Source organism: Coptis chinensis, chromosome 9, assembly GCF_015680905.1.
Source record: "Coptis chinensis isolate HL-2020 chromosome 9, ASM1568090v1, whole genome shotgun sequence".
Classification (NCBI taxonomy): domain Eukaryota; kingdom Viridiplantae; phylum Streptophyta; class Magnoliopsida; order Ranunculales; family Ranunculaceae; genus Coptis; species Coptis chinensis.
This window is the reverse complement of record NC_141464.1, coordinates 29346891-29362366: the sequence shown is the minus strand read 5'-3', so window position 1 is coordinate 29362366 and position 15476 is coordinate 29346891. Positions and strand designations below refer to the sequence as shown.

The following is a 15476-nucleotide window of genomic DNA, read 5'->3' as shown; positions in this document are numbered from 1 at the left end:
GGGATATCATAAAATGGATGCAATTGCACTGAACTAACCTTAAATAATAATTGATGGGAAATTGAAAACTTGATGCAACTGCATTGAACTAACCTCAAAGAATAATTAATGAGAATTTGGAAACTGGCTGCAACGTACTACATTAAACTAACCTCACTAATCTTAAAGAGTAATTAATAGAAAATTGTAATATATATGGATACAACTGTATTAAACTAACCTCAAAGAATAATTAACGGAAAATCAAAACTTAGATGCAAATACATCAAACTAATATAAAAAAATAATTGTCGGCAAATCGAAAATTGGATGCAAATGCATTGAGCTAACCCTCAAAGATTAAATTAATAGGAAATCAGAAACTGGATGCAACTGCATTGAATTAACATTAAAGAAAAATTAATTATTAATTGGAAACATGATGCAAATGCGTGGAACTAATATTAAAAAATAATTAATGGGAAATCGGAAACCGGATGGAACTGCACTGAGCTAATCTCAAAAAATAAACTGGATGCAAATGTATTGAACTAACCTCAAGAAATAATTAATGGAAAATAGGAAACTGGATGCAAATTCATTGAACTAATCTCAAACAATAATTAATGAGAAATCGGAAACTAGATGCAAATGTAACTTTATCAAATAATAAACGAGAAATCAGAAACTGGATGCAAATGCATTAAACTAATCTCACAGAATAATTAATGAGAAATCAGAAATTGGATGCAAATGCATTGAACTGACCTCAAAGAACAATTAACAGGGAATTGGAAATTGGATGCAAATGTATTGAACTAATTGAAAAGAATAATTAACGAGAAATCAGAAACTGGATGCAACTGTATTGAACTGATCTCAAAAAATAAATAACGGGAATTGGAAATTGGATGCAACTGTATTGAACTAACCTCAAAATATAAATAACGGGAAATCAGAAACTGGATGCAAATGCATTGAACTAACCTCAAAACATAGTTGGGTTATATGTTGTGGGAATGTCTCGATAAATATAGTTTTGCATTTAAAATGATGTTTACCTTATCTCTTTCCGTATGATTGGGAACTCTTTGCTATTCAAGTAGCTACAATATATATGAACTTCACCTTATTAGGCAATCTCACAAAACTTCAATCAAACTTCTATTATTAAACAACAAAATGAAGTTGAAGGGTTTTATTAAAGGTACATGAGTTATTTTTTTTAATGAAGAATGAGGTTTTCACGTTATAAGAAATTTGGTTGAGTGATCAATATAATATTAATATATAATAGTTTTACATATTTGCAAATATTTTTTAAAATAATTAATATAACAACACCCGTTCGTAGATAATCTTTGAAGATTTTACATAGTAAATCATGCATAATTTAAAGAATAATTAATAGGAAATCGGGAACTGGATAATCTTCAATGATCTCACATAGTAAATCAAACATAATTTACTTTTTATGTCATGTTTGCAAGGACACTACAGATGGATCAGTAGAAGTTGGTATTATACACCACATTGGATAATTAAAAAAAAATCGGAAATTGGATTCAAATGCATAACTGAGCTCAAAGAGTAATTAACGGAAATTGGAAACTTTATGCAAATGCAATAAACTAAACTAAAAAAAGTAATTAACTAGAAATTGAAAATTGGGTTCAATTGCATTAAACTAACGTCAGATAATAACTAAAGGGAAATTAGAAATTGTATGCAAATCCTTGAAAAATATTTAACGGGAAATCGGAAACGGTATGCAAATACATCAAACAAACATCAGATAATAATTAATGGGCCGAGAAATCGGAAACTGGATGCAAATGCATTGAACTAAACTCAAAAAATAATTAACATAAAATAAAAAACCGAATGCAACTGCATTAAACTAACCTCATAGAATAATTGGTGGGAAATCGGAAACTAAATGCAAATACATTGAAATAATCTCAAAAAATAATTAACGGGAAATCAGAAACCAGATATAATTGCATCGAACTAACCTCAAAACATAAATAATCAGAGACTAGATGCAGATGTATTGAACTAACCTTAAATAGTTATTAACGGGAAATCGAAAACTGGATCCAAATGCAATGAACTAATCTCAAAGACTAATTAACGAAACATTGAAAAATGGATGAAACTACACTGAACTAACCTAAATGAATAATTATCGGAAAATTATAAATTTGATGTAACTGCATTGAACTAACCTCAAAAAATAATTAACGGGAAATCAAAAACTTGATGCAAATGCATTGAACTAACCTCAAATAACAATTAACATAAATTCGGAAATTGGATGCAACTGCATTGAACTAACCTCAAAGAATAATTAACAGAAAATAAAAAACTAGATGCAACTGCATTAAACTAACCTCAAATAATAATTAACAGAAAACCAAAAACTAGATGCAAATGCATTAAACTAAAATAAGATATTAACTAATGGAAAATCAGAAATTGGATGCAAATGCATTGAAATATCCTCAAAAAATAGTTAACTGGAAATCGAAAGTCGAATGTAACTGCATCGCACTGACCTCAAAGCATAAATGTCCGCTTTTTTAGCCTTCTCACATGAGTAATTACGAGTAATTAGGAACCCAAAATGAAAGTGAGTTTAAAAAAACAAACTCTTACATGTATGCAAACTGTATAGAAATTGTAAACTATCGAACTAACCTAGAAAAACAATTAACAGTAAATCAGAAACTGGATGCAGATGTATTGAACTAACCTCAAAGAGTAATTAACGAGAGATTAGAACCTGGATGCAAATGCAATAAACTAATCTCAAATACTAATTAACGAAGCATCAAAAACTGGATGCAATTGTACTGAATTAACCTTAATGAATAAGTAACGGGATATCATAAAATGGATGCAATTGCACTGAACTAACCTTAAATAATAATTGATGGGAAATCGGAAACTTGATGCAACTGCATTGAACTAACCTCAAAGAATAATTAATGAGAATTGGGAAACTGGATGCAACGTACTACATTAAACTTACCTCAAAGAATAATTAATGAAAAATCATAAACTTGATGCAAATGCATTCAACTAATAACCCTAAAATATATTTGTATTATATGTAGGGGTAATAAATGTCTCGACAAATATAGTTTTGCATTTTAAGTAGTGTTTATCATACTTATTTTATTGTGATTGGGAATGCCTTGCTATTCAAGTAGCTTCAATATTATCTTCACCAAATTGGACATTCTCAAAAAACTTCAATCAAACTTCTATTGTTAAAACTAACAATGAAAAGAAGTCGATGAGTTTTATCAAGGTTTGATGCTTCCTTTTTATAGAAAGTGGTACAAAAATTTAATTGAGTAATTAATATAATTTTCATATCTCGTAGCTATGCATAGTTGCTAATATTTTTTAGAATAATTTAATATAACGGCACCCGTTCGTAGGACACGTTCATGTGATGAATCTTTTCAAGTGGGAGTAGTGTATTCTTTGAGGATATGGAAACAATCAATCTGTTTTAGTGATTTGTACACATTAGTATGTAAGCTGAGCGGTGATGATTTACAGTTAAATCACCATAAATCTAATAAAACTATTATACAAGCTAGATCGAGTTTAAGATAATTTCATTTGAAAATTACGGATTAATATCCTAAACCACAAAGTGAAGAGGCTATCTCAATTTGATCCCTTAGTTTCCAAATACTTATACACCATAATCACTGCTCGGTTATCTCAATTTGATCCCTTAGTTTCCAAGTACTTATGCACCATAATCGCTGCTCATTAACGTATTTCGGTTTATTTTCAATATAAATATATTTTGATTCAAAAATTTGTCGCTAAATCACCATAAATCTAAAAAAACTATTATACAAGCTAGATCGAGTTTAAGATAATTTTATTTGAAAATTATGGATTAATATCCTAAACCATAAAGTGAAGATGCTATCTCAATTTGACCTCTTAGTTTCTAAGTACTTATGCACCATAATCACTGCTCATTAACATATTTCGATTTATTTTCAATAAAAATATATTCTGATTCGAAAATTTGTGTGAGACATTTTATAAAGCCTTTTCAGCACACAAAATATTTAATAGATCATCTATATACTAAAGCAGAGACCTTTAAAGGAGGATTTTCTCTCTCCTATGTGGCACTCTAATATGAGAGTTAGCCTTTTTTCTATCATGTGGCACTCTAATATGAAAGATAGTATTTTCTAATAGTCCCACGTACATGGAACCTCTTTGAAGAGTTTAAGTGTATTTATAATTCTTATATTTGGAGAGTTTGAGAGTATTTCCAATTCTTATATATTTGATCAAATAAAAAAAAAAATTGCTAAAAAATTGGTGTCTCGACAAATATAGTTTTGCATTTTAAGTAATGTTTATCATACTTCTTTTATTGTGATTGGGAATGCCTTGCTATTCAAGTAGCTTCAATATTATCTTCACCAAATTGGACATTCTCAAAAAACTTCAATCAAACTTCTATTGTTAAAACTAACAATGAAAAGAAGTCGATGAGTTTTATCAAGGTTTGATGTTTCCTTTTTATAGAGAGTGGTGCAAGAAATTTAATTGAGTAATTAATATAATTTTCATATCTCATAGCTATGCATAGTTGCTAATATTTTTTAGAATAATTTAATATAACGACACCCGTTCGTAGGACACGTTCATGTGATAAATCTTTTCAAGTGGGAGTAGTGTATTCTTTGAGGATATAGAAACAATCAATCTATTTTAGTGATTTGTACACATTAGTACGTAAGCTGAGCGGTGATGATTTACCGTTAAATCACAATAAATCTAATAAAACTATTATACAAGCTAGATCGAGTTTAAGATAATTTCATTTGAAAATTACGGATTAATATCCTAAACCACAAAGTGAAGAGGCTATCTCAATTTGATCCCTTAGTTTCCAAGTACTTATGTACCATAATCACTGCTCGGCTATCTCAATTTGATCCCTTAGTTTTCAAGTACTTATGCACCATAATCGTTGCTCATTAACGTATTTCAGTTTATTTTCAATAAAAATATATTCTGATTCGAAAATTTGCTGCTAAATCACCATAAATTTAAGAAAACTATTATACAAGCTAGATCGAGTTTAAGATAATTTTATTTGAAAATTATGGATTAATATCCTAAACCATAAAGTGAAGATGTTATCTCAATTTGATCTCTTAGTTTCTAAGTACTTATGCACCATAATCGCTGTTCATTAACATATTTTGATTTATTTTCAATAAAAATATATTCTGATTCGAAAATTTGTGTGAGACATTTTATAAAGCCTTTTTAGCACACAAAATATTTAATAGATCCCAGGCGTATGCCCGGGTCCAAAATCTAGTAAGTACTAAAAACAACCATGAAACACCCTTACTCAATCAAAGTATCAAACAATTAGGGTAAAATCTCATTTAGTCATGCAACTGTTAGTTGCCCTGTTGGAGTGAAATATCGCATTGATCAAATCAACAATTTGATGTACCAAAATGTACGATTGTAAAATATAGAGTATATCAAGAATGTTGACCACATAAAAATCCTCCAACGCCAATATTTTAGTTCAAAAAGTGTGCGTAACGTTTTTTGCCACCAGCCACCAAAAGGATGTTGTAAGTTGTAACTAGTGATAGCAAATAACGAAATGTTGGGTTTAGATCCCTTTGACTACCTGTTCTTCACTTCTTCTAAACACAAAGTCCTAAAGAATAAAAATAACATAAAGTTTGAACAAATACATTGCAAACAAAACTTAGGATTTTGCTCCTTCATGTCGGCCACTTCTACAGAACATAATCCTCATTTCTATAATTACAATAAACGTTTAATCTATTTTCTACTACACTGCGTGTTATATTATTTCTCGACACGGCTGTATCGAACCATCTCTTTTATTGGACGCACAAGTTAGGTGGCTCTGCGATCATGGTCCAATAGGTATGGATTTGTTGTGTACAGGACGTCGTCTCCTTACGTGTGTGTAATCCATCGTAAAATAATCCCACATGTGTCCTTCGATCCACTTCTGTCTGGTCCCATCTCTTCCATCGAGCTTTACATGCGTTGTTCGTGGCCTACCTGCATCCAAGATACATTTAATCTCAATGCTTTTCTTATTTTCTTATTTCATACTACTATTGTTCATCGACATGCACGAAAAATACACTGAAAAATGCATTTCTAAGCAATTTATGTACGCTTATATACAAATGTGTACTATCTCCACCAGCCCTTTGTTGCCAAATGCCAATGTCATCATAAAAAATTTGTATAGTAAATTAGTTATTGTTATTGTTAGTGTGACGATACTAAACTTTAACAATTGCAACCGGCAAGTCTCTGCAAACATGCAAACCTTTCTATGGAACAAACAGCATATTCACATACAAACATATTATATGCAAGTGACTGCAAAAAAGTGGTGTACAATTCCTCGATTGTACACAACAGGACAACTCAATGTAGAATTAATTAGATGAACTTTTGTTCAATTCATTCAACCAAACGAGGTCCTTAACTTCAATATGTCGATCATTGTGTTGTTCCACCTCCACCTCATCACTTCATGTAAACTTGGATCATAATGGTTTTATGCACAATTTAAAATTTTCTTTTTTTTCCACAATTTTCTACAAATACTTTATAAGCATTATTGGTTTGTTAAATGAAACATCAGTGAAGAATCTCAAGAAGCTTTTGAAATAGAAGAGTAGTGTTTTTGGCCAACAAAATTTTGGACTGCTTTAGCTAGTTTAAATGTATCAATAAAATTTTTCTTTAGGAATGACAGAAATTAAAGCTTATTTCATCTGGTGAATGATCATCACCTGGTAAAGTTCGCTTTTGGTTGGTATCTGGAATGAAGCCTTGACTCACATAAGCTTTAGCCTACATTCAAGCAAAGTCATTATTAAGCAAAACAACAGTTTAACAACGAAGAATGAGTATTTCTTCGAGTAGGACATTAGGATGTACATATAAAGAGAAGCTGAGTAGTACTTACAGTGACATCTTCGATAAGCTTCCTTGGTAGTTTAGTAAGTGAAGACCTAATGCCGATAACTGTACATTCAGGGTGCAAACAGAAATGTAAGAAACAATTTATATAATGGACTTGTTGATGAGAAGAGAAGGTGAGACTTGAAAGGCTTACCATGTTCATGAGATGATAAACATGGAGTTATAAGAATTGAAAGAGCAATGCACAGTGTTGCTATGACTGTTATAAAGTTCATAACTTAGCTAATAGACTTGCACAATAGAGAGTTTCTTATGTGAGTGTCCTGAATTTATATCAACAGAGGACCAGGAACAAATGTACTTTTGTATTTGTGTCTAAGGGAGAGAATGAAATAAAAAATGTTCCAGAGGAGAGAGGGAGAGAGGACACAAAACACAAAACAAAAACACAAAACACAAAAGCACAGGAATCCACAACATAAGGCGTGGAACTCCTTTCAATATTTTGCTTATGTACTCTCACAACATTTAGCTTGGTTTTGTCAACTAGCTAGTTATCTTAGGCTCCTCACACTGTCACATATATCTCCATACACCTTGTCTGGAAGATTAACTCTTTTTACACAAAGAATAAGCTATGCAGAGGTCAGCTAGTATCCATAACTAGATCCCTGTGGTCGAGTTTGGGTTTGGGTTCAACTCACATGCTTGAGCCATTTACACAGTACAAGATTGAAGCAAATCTGTTACTTAGCTAGCATATATTTTATTTCACACTATTCATTGACTCAACTTTTGGCTCAATATTATGCTCATGCTCCGAATTGTGCATGGCTACCGTCATCCATATATAGTTGGGAATTTTAGTTGACAAGTAATTGAAAAGATGAACAACTCCGATGAGTACGTCATGTACGTGCAGTTAGGATCGTGGATGAAAAATATAAAGTCTGATCATGAGTTGCAAGAAGACCAAGTTTTTAGTTCTTTATATGCAATGAAATAGGTTCTTTTATGCTTAGGAAGGGTAACAAGAATAAATCTGACCAATTTTATGCACTCTCTAAAGGAGAAAAAAAATGATGGAAAAAGTTGTAGACTTGTAGGGCATCATCAACAACCAACTATACCACCTCAATAGCCTATACGTTTTGGACTTGCTAATTGATCCCATGCTTCATCTAAATTTTGAATCAGGACAAATCATCACACATGAGCCAACTACTTTACAGTGTACATTCCATCTTCTAAGTGCCTGCTTGTGAACTTTTTATCTTCTCGTCCTTAAATGACCAGAAATAGTAAGGATAGGAATTGGCTCCATCATCAGACGGCGAATAATCTGCCTCACTATATATGTACATTTCTGCTCAATGAACCCAATCATGGAATTATGAACAAGTCCATAGTAGTTCAACTTCGAAGTGTTGAATAAAATTTAGATACCTCGTCGTTGCTTTACCAAACACCTAACCCAAATAAGGACCCTGCCGATTTGCCATGGAAACATGGAAGAAGGACTCGATCCCACTCGTTATGATAACTGAAGTCACCATGAATCATGCACCCTTGATGTATTCAACATGTTGTCTGTGTTACTAATTGGATTATAAATAAAACAAAAGGAAAAAGAGGATGTGCACGAAATTTGATATATCATGACTAAAATTGAAATATAGAACATCGAGTCATTGACTAGCCAGGTAAGATTTGTTTGCATTGTGTGAAATTTTTACGCTAGTGATACTATTAAATGGATGAAAAGAATCAACAAAACACATTGGCAGTGATACACACCAATGTATCATTTATTTATAATTACTGCAGTGATACACACCAAGCCAGAGCATAGCTGCTTTGGACATTTATAAGATCTGTCTCAGGAAACTAGAATACTTCACGAAAGTTCATATTTCAACTTAAATTCAATAAGAGCACTCAGAATCTGCAACAGAGAAGTGACTGCCACCGACGGTGACGCTTCCAGATAACACGTCTCTCATCAGATTTTATCATTTTTACTGGGCTGCTATTCCACTCGGAATGTAATCTGTGGATACCAAAAACTAATTCAGGTTTTCAAAATATTTATTTTGATGAAGTAAAGAGAAAAATGAGAAGAGATTCAGAAGCAGACTACTTTACATAGGGAAAACAAAGGATTGTGTGCTTGTTGTGCTGCTTTCTGACAGGAAAGAGCCATGCCTAGAATGAGTTAGCACATTTGGTTGAGAATCTGTCACAGAGAAAGTTGACCCTTCATCACTATATTGGTATCGTCTTAAAGCTTTTTGAGTGTTTGATGTGGCATTTTGTGAACTCGGCAAACATTTGGTCTGAACCGGTTTTTGAAAGTCTGGATGTTGATGAATGTCTTTCTTCTCGCTTGGTGCTGGTATTGAATAGTTGAAATTAGAACATGTGCTTCCAGTCTCTGCAATATCATTGACCTTGACTGTGTTCAGTTCTTCAGCAGTAGGAGGTGTTGGAATCTCTTGTGTATTTCTAAATACTAGTGTGTGTGTGTGCAAAGTGGAGGAGATGAACAAATGGTGTTCTCTTCACTTTAGTGCATAGTAAATAGTCCCACATTGGTTATCTACCACAGGTAGGGTTCGGGCCTGGGCTTGGGCTTACTATTGTGGGTAGTGGTTTGACCAATAGCTAAACTTGTTTTGCCTTTTTCTTGAGCAGCAAGTTTCAGTGTTCTATTCCTAACCTCTATAAATAGGACTGTGAGTCCATAGAGAGAGCAGACTTGATCAGAAACTCAACTCAGAGAAACAGAAACTCAAACCAGTTCTTTTCTTCTTCTTCTTCTTTGTCGGCCCGCCAGAGAGAGTTATATTTGCTCTACAGAGGGTAGTCCGTTCTCTAGCAAAGTCAGTTCTTGTTAACCATTGAATCATGTGAGGAAGATGCCACGCTTGCCTTTCTCACACCATTGGAAGGGCTTAAATCTTTTCTTAAGAAACGACTTAATCCGCCTTGGTTATTCTCGCCATCATTCCTTGTCCTTGTCTCTTCATTGCTATTTGCTTCTCGCTTCTTCTATTCTACTTTTAGTTCTTTGTGTTCATACAACTATTCTAACAATCTTAAGGAAAGAGTTTTGTAGTAGAACAAAGGAGAGTGCTTTAATACGACAATCAAAAGATAAGTCTTTTACTTTGAGTTATTGGGTTATGACTTTAGAAATTTTCTAATAATTTCATTTTTGGTAGGAAAACCAATTAAAGATTGAATATTTATTGATCTTTTGTAGTTTATCAAACCATATATGGTTGTAGACCTTTCTCCTACGTTTGTGGGAGTCAAATATGAGATTTCTATCAAGAAAAACGTCAAAGTTTGTCTTTTTTGACTGCTTTCTTGCCACTGCTACGAAACTGCTATAACTTTCAGCTCAGAGCTCGGTTTTGCAATCCGCTTCTTGTGCTGGATAACTGATTCAAAGAGCTTTCCAGTGGTATAAGGCTTGATATCCAATTTGTCCTGAGCTGGTTTAGAATTACAGTTATTTTGAACTATTTTTCTAGAAGGAGGAAAATATGGTAATCCGATTTTTCAATCAGTTAGGTATCGTATTCTTTCACTCTTTGCAATTCTTTTGGTTTAATTATATGGTGATATTCTTGCCTTGAGTTACATGCTAGTTTTCTTAGGAGGGAAATCCCTAAGCTTAAACTTCTTTAATAACCTAGTCAACAAATTATACGTGTTTATCACTGAGGAATTAATTGGTTTGACTAGAAGTAGTTTGATATTAATTTTCTTTGTACATATGTAGATGTATGTAGATGGTCTAAGAGAGACCTTAAGATAGTTAATATCAACCACACTCAAATCTTGGATAATAATTATAATGTATTCAATGCATAATTGCTTACCTTTATTGAGTGAACGTGTTGTTAGACGATGGTTATAATTGTACTGTTGTGAAGATACATGTTAGATGAAGTAACTTGTAGCGTATATCCAATATAGCATATGTTAAAGTTGTGTATCATGTTAGTTTTGGATATTAATCACCGTGGATTTACTTTAAACTTGATAATAGTTTATTGGTAAATTTTTCTAGTTGAAGACATTAATGGGTTGAGCCATTAGATGTTGTGGTAGTACTTGAGGTCTTGTTGATAGGGTATTCTATCTTACTAGAGCTCATGTAAAAAGAGGAGGTGGAGTCCTCAGTTTTTGCATATTCAGTGGCTAGATTTGCTTAAATATCGTATACTTTTTGTTGTGAGGGGTACAGTTAAAGTTTACTTTTCCTGAACCTATGATATGATATTTACCATGTTTGGCATGAATGCATTATTTAACATTGACATGAAGTTTAACCATGTCATATATTATTAAGTAATGAGCATCGTTGTCTACGAGAGGAAATAATATGGGAAACAATCAATATCCTCTTAAACCTAATTTAGTCAAGGAGATGTAAGGTAATGGTTTGTCTTCTTAGACAATATCCTCTAGTGACTATTTTAGACAAGGAGATGTAACGCTTGTAGATTGTCTTATTAGGCATTATCCTCCTATGACTATGGATAAATAGCCAAGGTGATGTACAAGTGCGTGGATTGTCTTCCTATGACATTTGGAATGTTGAATGATGAAAAGAAGGATGATAATGATATTATCTCGGGTAAAACCCTTTTCATCTAATTCTTCTATTCTTTAAGATTCATTAGAATCTTTTGTGGATTTCCTTTCATATAGATAACATGAACATAATATGACTATGTTTAATATGATCCAGAATCATAGACTTGAGTAAAGTATATTCTTGTCATAAAAGTACATTTTATTGTTGTTGTTTCTTTTAGTGTTTGTAGCGGTATAATGTGTTTTGCATGTAAGTTGATTAGGTTGAGTAACTATTGAACTGTGGGGGGTGGTGACCCATATGCATAACACTGTTTTACCATAGTTCATCTCACAAGATAATTGGAAAGATACTGAACTACAAAGTATGGAAAGGTCTTGGGACTATCCAAAAATGTTTCAAAATGTGGGGAGTATCTTGCCAAGGCTATTGTGAATGAATTTAAAAGAAGTCTTTTTGAGACCTAGAATTATCTAGTGATGTTTGTTTTCAGTTGTCATGAGTGATAACAATTTTGTAGATACCACACTATTATTGAATGTCTTATATGCTAATTTTATTTGAGGTTGTGCTTTCTGAGAAATTGGCATAGAGTGGTTGAATGTTCATAATGAACTACATAAGATAATCCCATTATTTCTGCACAAGAAATTTGGAAGACTATCAATGAGTATTTCCACCATTCACGGTGATGATGTTTATATGTTTCTTGAGGAAGATTCATTAACCTATAAGGAAGTTGTCTATCTATGAGAAGTGTCCTTTTTGAAGGATACAACTCCTCTAAACTGGACTCTTGATTTATTGGGGATCTATAGGTTGAATTGGATCTTCAAGAGAAAACTAAAACGCGTGATACTTGTATTGCAAAATACAATGCTAATAATAATAGCCAAAGGGGTTTCAATCGAGAGACAAGATTTATACTATTTTGAAACCTTGCTCATATAACTAGAATTTCTTCTACGTAATTCTAAAGAGTCTAGTTGAGTAGTTGTCTTGGAACTACAATACCAAGTAGTACCGTGATGAAATGAAGGTATACAATTTAGTTAAATCTTTGTATGAGTTTATTCAAGCGCCTATAAATGACATGAGCAATTCAACAACATATTAGTGTCATATAGATGTCAAAGTACCGTTGTTGATAAAAAAATGTGTACTTTCTTTAGAGTAAAGCAAGACATATGTGTTAATCTCTCTTTGTTTAGATGATTTAATATCATGAGTGCTAGCATTGAGAATGTGTATGAGACAGAAAATTCCTATTTGAAACACATCATAAACCGTCATTGAAAATGATAGTTTATTATGTTGTTAAACTCATTTTGTAACTGCTATATATTCAGTTGTCAAGATGTTGACGTTTGAATATGGTTGAAGGCCACAAATGCCGCATCCTTAAACCGACCGCCGGATGGTATAGGGAATTTCGGCACTACATAATTGAATGACCGGTGAATATAGGAATTAAAACTCATGTTGGTCTCATTATATTGTTATAGCACTTAGTAGAAATATTTTTTATTGAAAAGTATGGGTATTATGATAATAAGCATGTGTTAACACCTTTTGTGGCAAATATCCATCTTATGAAAAATAATCTCCTTGTGTTTTTCATACTAAATATGTCAATATCAATGGTAGCCAATTGTACTTGATGGATAATGTATGTGAGACATGACATTGCCTACATTAATGACATACTTGAGTGATAACCCATTGTGTCCTTATAAGGAACTTTGATGTATATTGTCGATTATCCAAGTACTATAGCAGAGCCATTGATTATGGATCGATATTTAGTAGATTTCCATCATTGTTAGAAGGGTAATATGTTATAAACCGGATCCAAAGATTGTTTATGTGTTTACCTTTGGTGGAAATTGAGTGTTTTGAATATCATCCAAGCTAATCGCCTTAGAAAAGGCATGTGATAATGCTGAGTGGGTTAGCAACCTCTTGGCAAATCTTCCCATTGGCTCTAAACAACCTCCCGATGTGTATATGCTTTGCAACCGCTCATTGCAAATAGCTAAGACATGTTATCTTATGTGCAATGGGAAAAGAATACATGTAAGTTGAGATATAACTTAATCAAGCAGCTGCTAGAGATTATGTTAGGTTGGACTTAGTTTGGCCACATGTCTAACCGCACCACTTCTTTGGAGGCAAGTGGTTATACGTCGAGGGGGATGGGACTTTTGCCTTAGATAGAGGGCGACACTGACGGCAACCCCACCTATGTGATTGGAGATCCCATGAATTAGGTTCAAAGGGAAAAACAAGTCACCTCGTCGCTCTGGTATGCTATTGTCTTTCTTTGAGACGTCCCACCCTATGACTAGATAGCATTTTTTGTATACTTTGTATAACTTGAATTGCAATGAGAAAGGATGAGTTATTTTACTCTTATTGGAATCCATAGTCCATTTTTTTATAATGAGATAGTGTATTTTAACTGCAATGTACACTTGATGGATATCCACCTACGTGAATGTAGAACTGGGTCAGTTCTTATGAGTATTCAGGCAAGTACTCTAGAGCATTCATGGAACACAGCAAAAAGAAGGGCCAAAAAAAGCAACAATCGCTACGAAACGTGCATATAATGAAAGAGCAATGTGGGTGTATGTCCTCTATTTTACTACAAGGGAATGTTGGTTCAAAGATTTTTTAATCCACCACTTTCATGTATTATAAGATATGTTACCCTATGACTGGTTCAAGCCCGTAAAGCACTAGTATCTTATGCATTGTTTTTTCGATTCACTCTGGCATTTCGTTAACCCATTTCTTTTGTACCAAAATAGTGGGGGACTATTAGTATTTTGAAATAGTGGGGGATTGTTGGAATCTCTTGTGTATTTCTAAATACTAGTGTGTGTGTGTGCAAAGTGGAGGAGATGAACAAATGGTGTTCTCTCCACTTTAGTGCATAGTAGATAGTCCCACATTGGTTATCCACCACATCGGGTAGGGTTCGGGCCTGGGCTTGGGCTTACTGTTGTGGGTAGTGGTTTGACCAATAGCTAAACTTGTTTTGCCTTTTTCTTGAGCAGCAAGTTTCAGTGTTCTATTAGGAGTTGGTCTCTCTTCCTCCTAACCTCTATAAATAGGACTGTGAGTCCATAGAGAGAGCAGACTTGATCAGAAACTCAACTCAGAGAAACAAAAACTCAAACCAGTTCTTTTCTTCTTCTCTTCTTACCGGCCGCCGCCAGAGAGAAATATATTGTTGTTCTAGAGGGGTAGTCCGTTCTAGTGCAAAGTCAGTCAGCTTTGTTAACCATTGAATCCTGTGAGGAAGACGCCACAGTTGCCTTTCTGCACCATTGGAAGGGGCGAAATCTTTTCTTAAGGATAGCCTAATCCGCGCCTTGGTTATTCTCAGTTACTGCTGTCCTTGTCTCTTCATTGCTACTGCTGTCTACTGTTCCTTCTGTTCTACTTTAGTTGTTGTGTTCATACAGCTATTCTAACAGGAGGGGCCATTGAGTTTGCCAAATCCGCTTCCTCAGTTTTACTCTGTCATTTAATTAAAAAAAAAAAAAAACGATCTCAGTCTGGTATGAGAATAATATGCTTACTATGTTCTTACATATCGGTAAGAATTTAACACAACCAAATGTAGTTGTTTACAAACGATGGAGTGTTGTATGATCTGTTGTTAACTTAGCATAATAAGATGAAGTGTATAAGTAGTTCGGCGCTATCAAACCTTGTTTGTAATTTGTACATGAGCAATCATACAAAAAACATTTGTTGCCAACTTCTAGCTAAATGGATATATAGGACTTTATCTTCGACCCAACCCTTGGCTTATGATCTGTAGAGTTAGTATTTGTTCGACTGAACTCGGTTATGTCGAGCTGACTACGTATCGAGT

The 15476-nt window shown here is 33.5% G+C and overlaps 1 protein-coding gene across 1 annotated transcript; it reads right to left on the bottom strand.

The window, feature by feature from the left end:
- Nucleotides 1-5555: 5555 nt before the first annotated feature.
- On the bottom strand, nt 5556-7460 carry RGF8 (root meristem growth factor). The gene is made up of 4 exons (XM_086584580.1): nt 7169-7460; nt 7019-7077; nt 6843-6903; nt 5556-6093 (listed from the first exon to the last, which is right to left on the bottom strand). Exons 1-4 carry the CDS (start codon nt 7248-7250, stop codon nt 5939-5941), a joined length of 357 nt encoding a protein of 118 aa, XP_086440706.1. The 5' UTR covers nt 7251-7460; the 3' UTR covers nt 5556-5938.
- Between the last annotated feature and the right edge of the window lie 8016 nt (nt 7461-15476).

Excerpts from the sequence above, each read along its gene's own strand:
- RGF8 (XM_086584580.1), bottom strand. The coding sequence starts at position 7,250 with ATGAACTTTATAACAGTCATAGCAACACTGTGCATTGCTCTTTCAATT. Across the intron at positions 6,904-7,018 it reads AGCTTATCGAAGATGTCACT|GCTAAAGCTTATGTGAGTCA; the intron begins GTAAGTACTACT and ends GCTTGAATGTAG. Across the intron at positions 6,094-6,842 it reads CCAAAAGCGAACTTTACCAG|GTAGGCCACGAACAACGCAT; the intron begins GTGATGATCATT and ends TCTTGGATGCAG.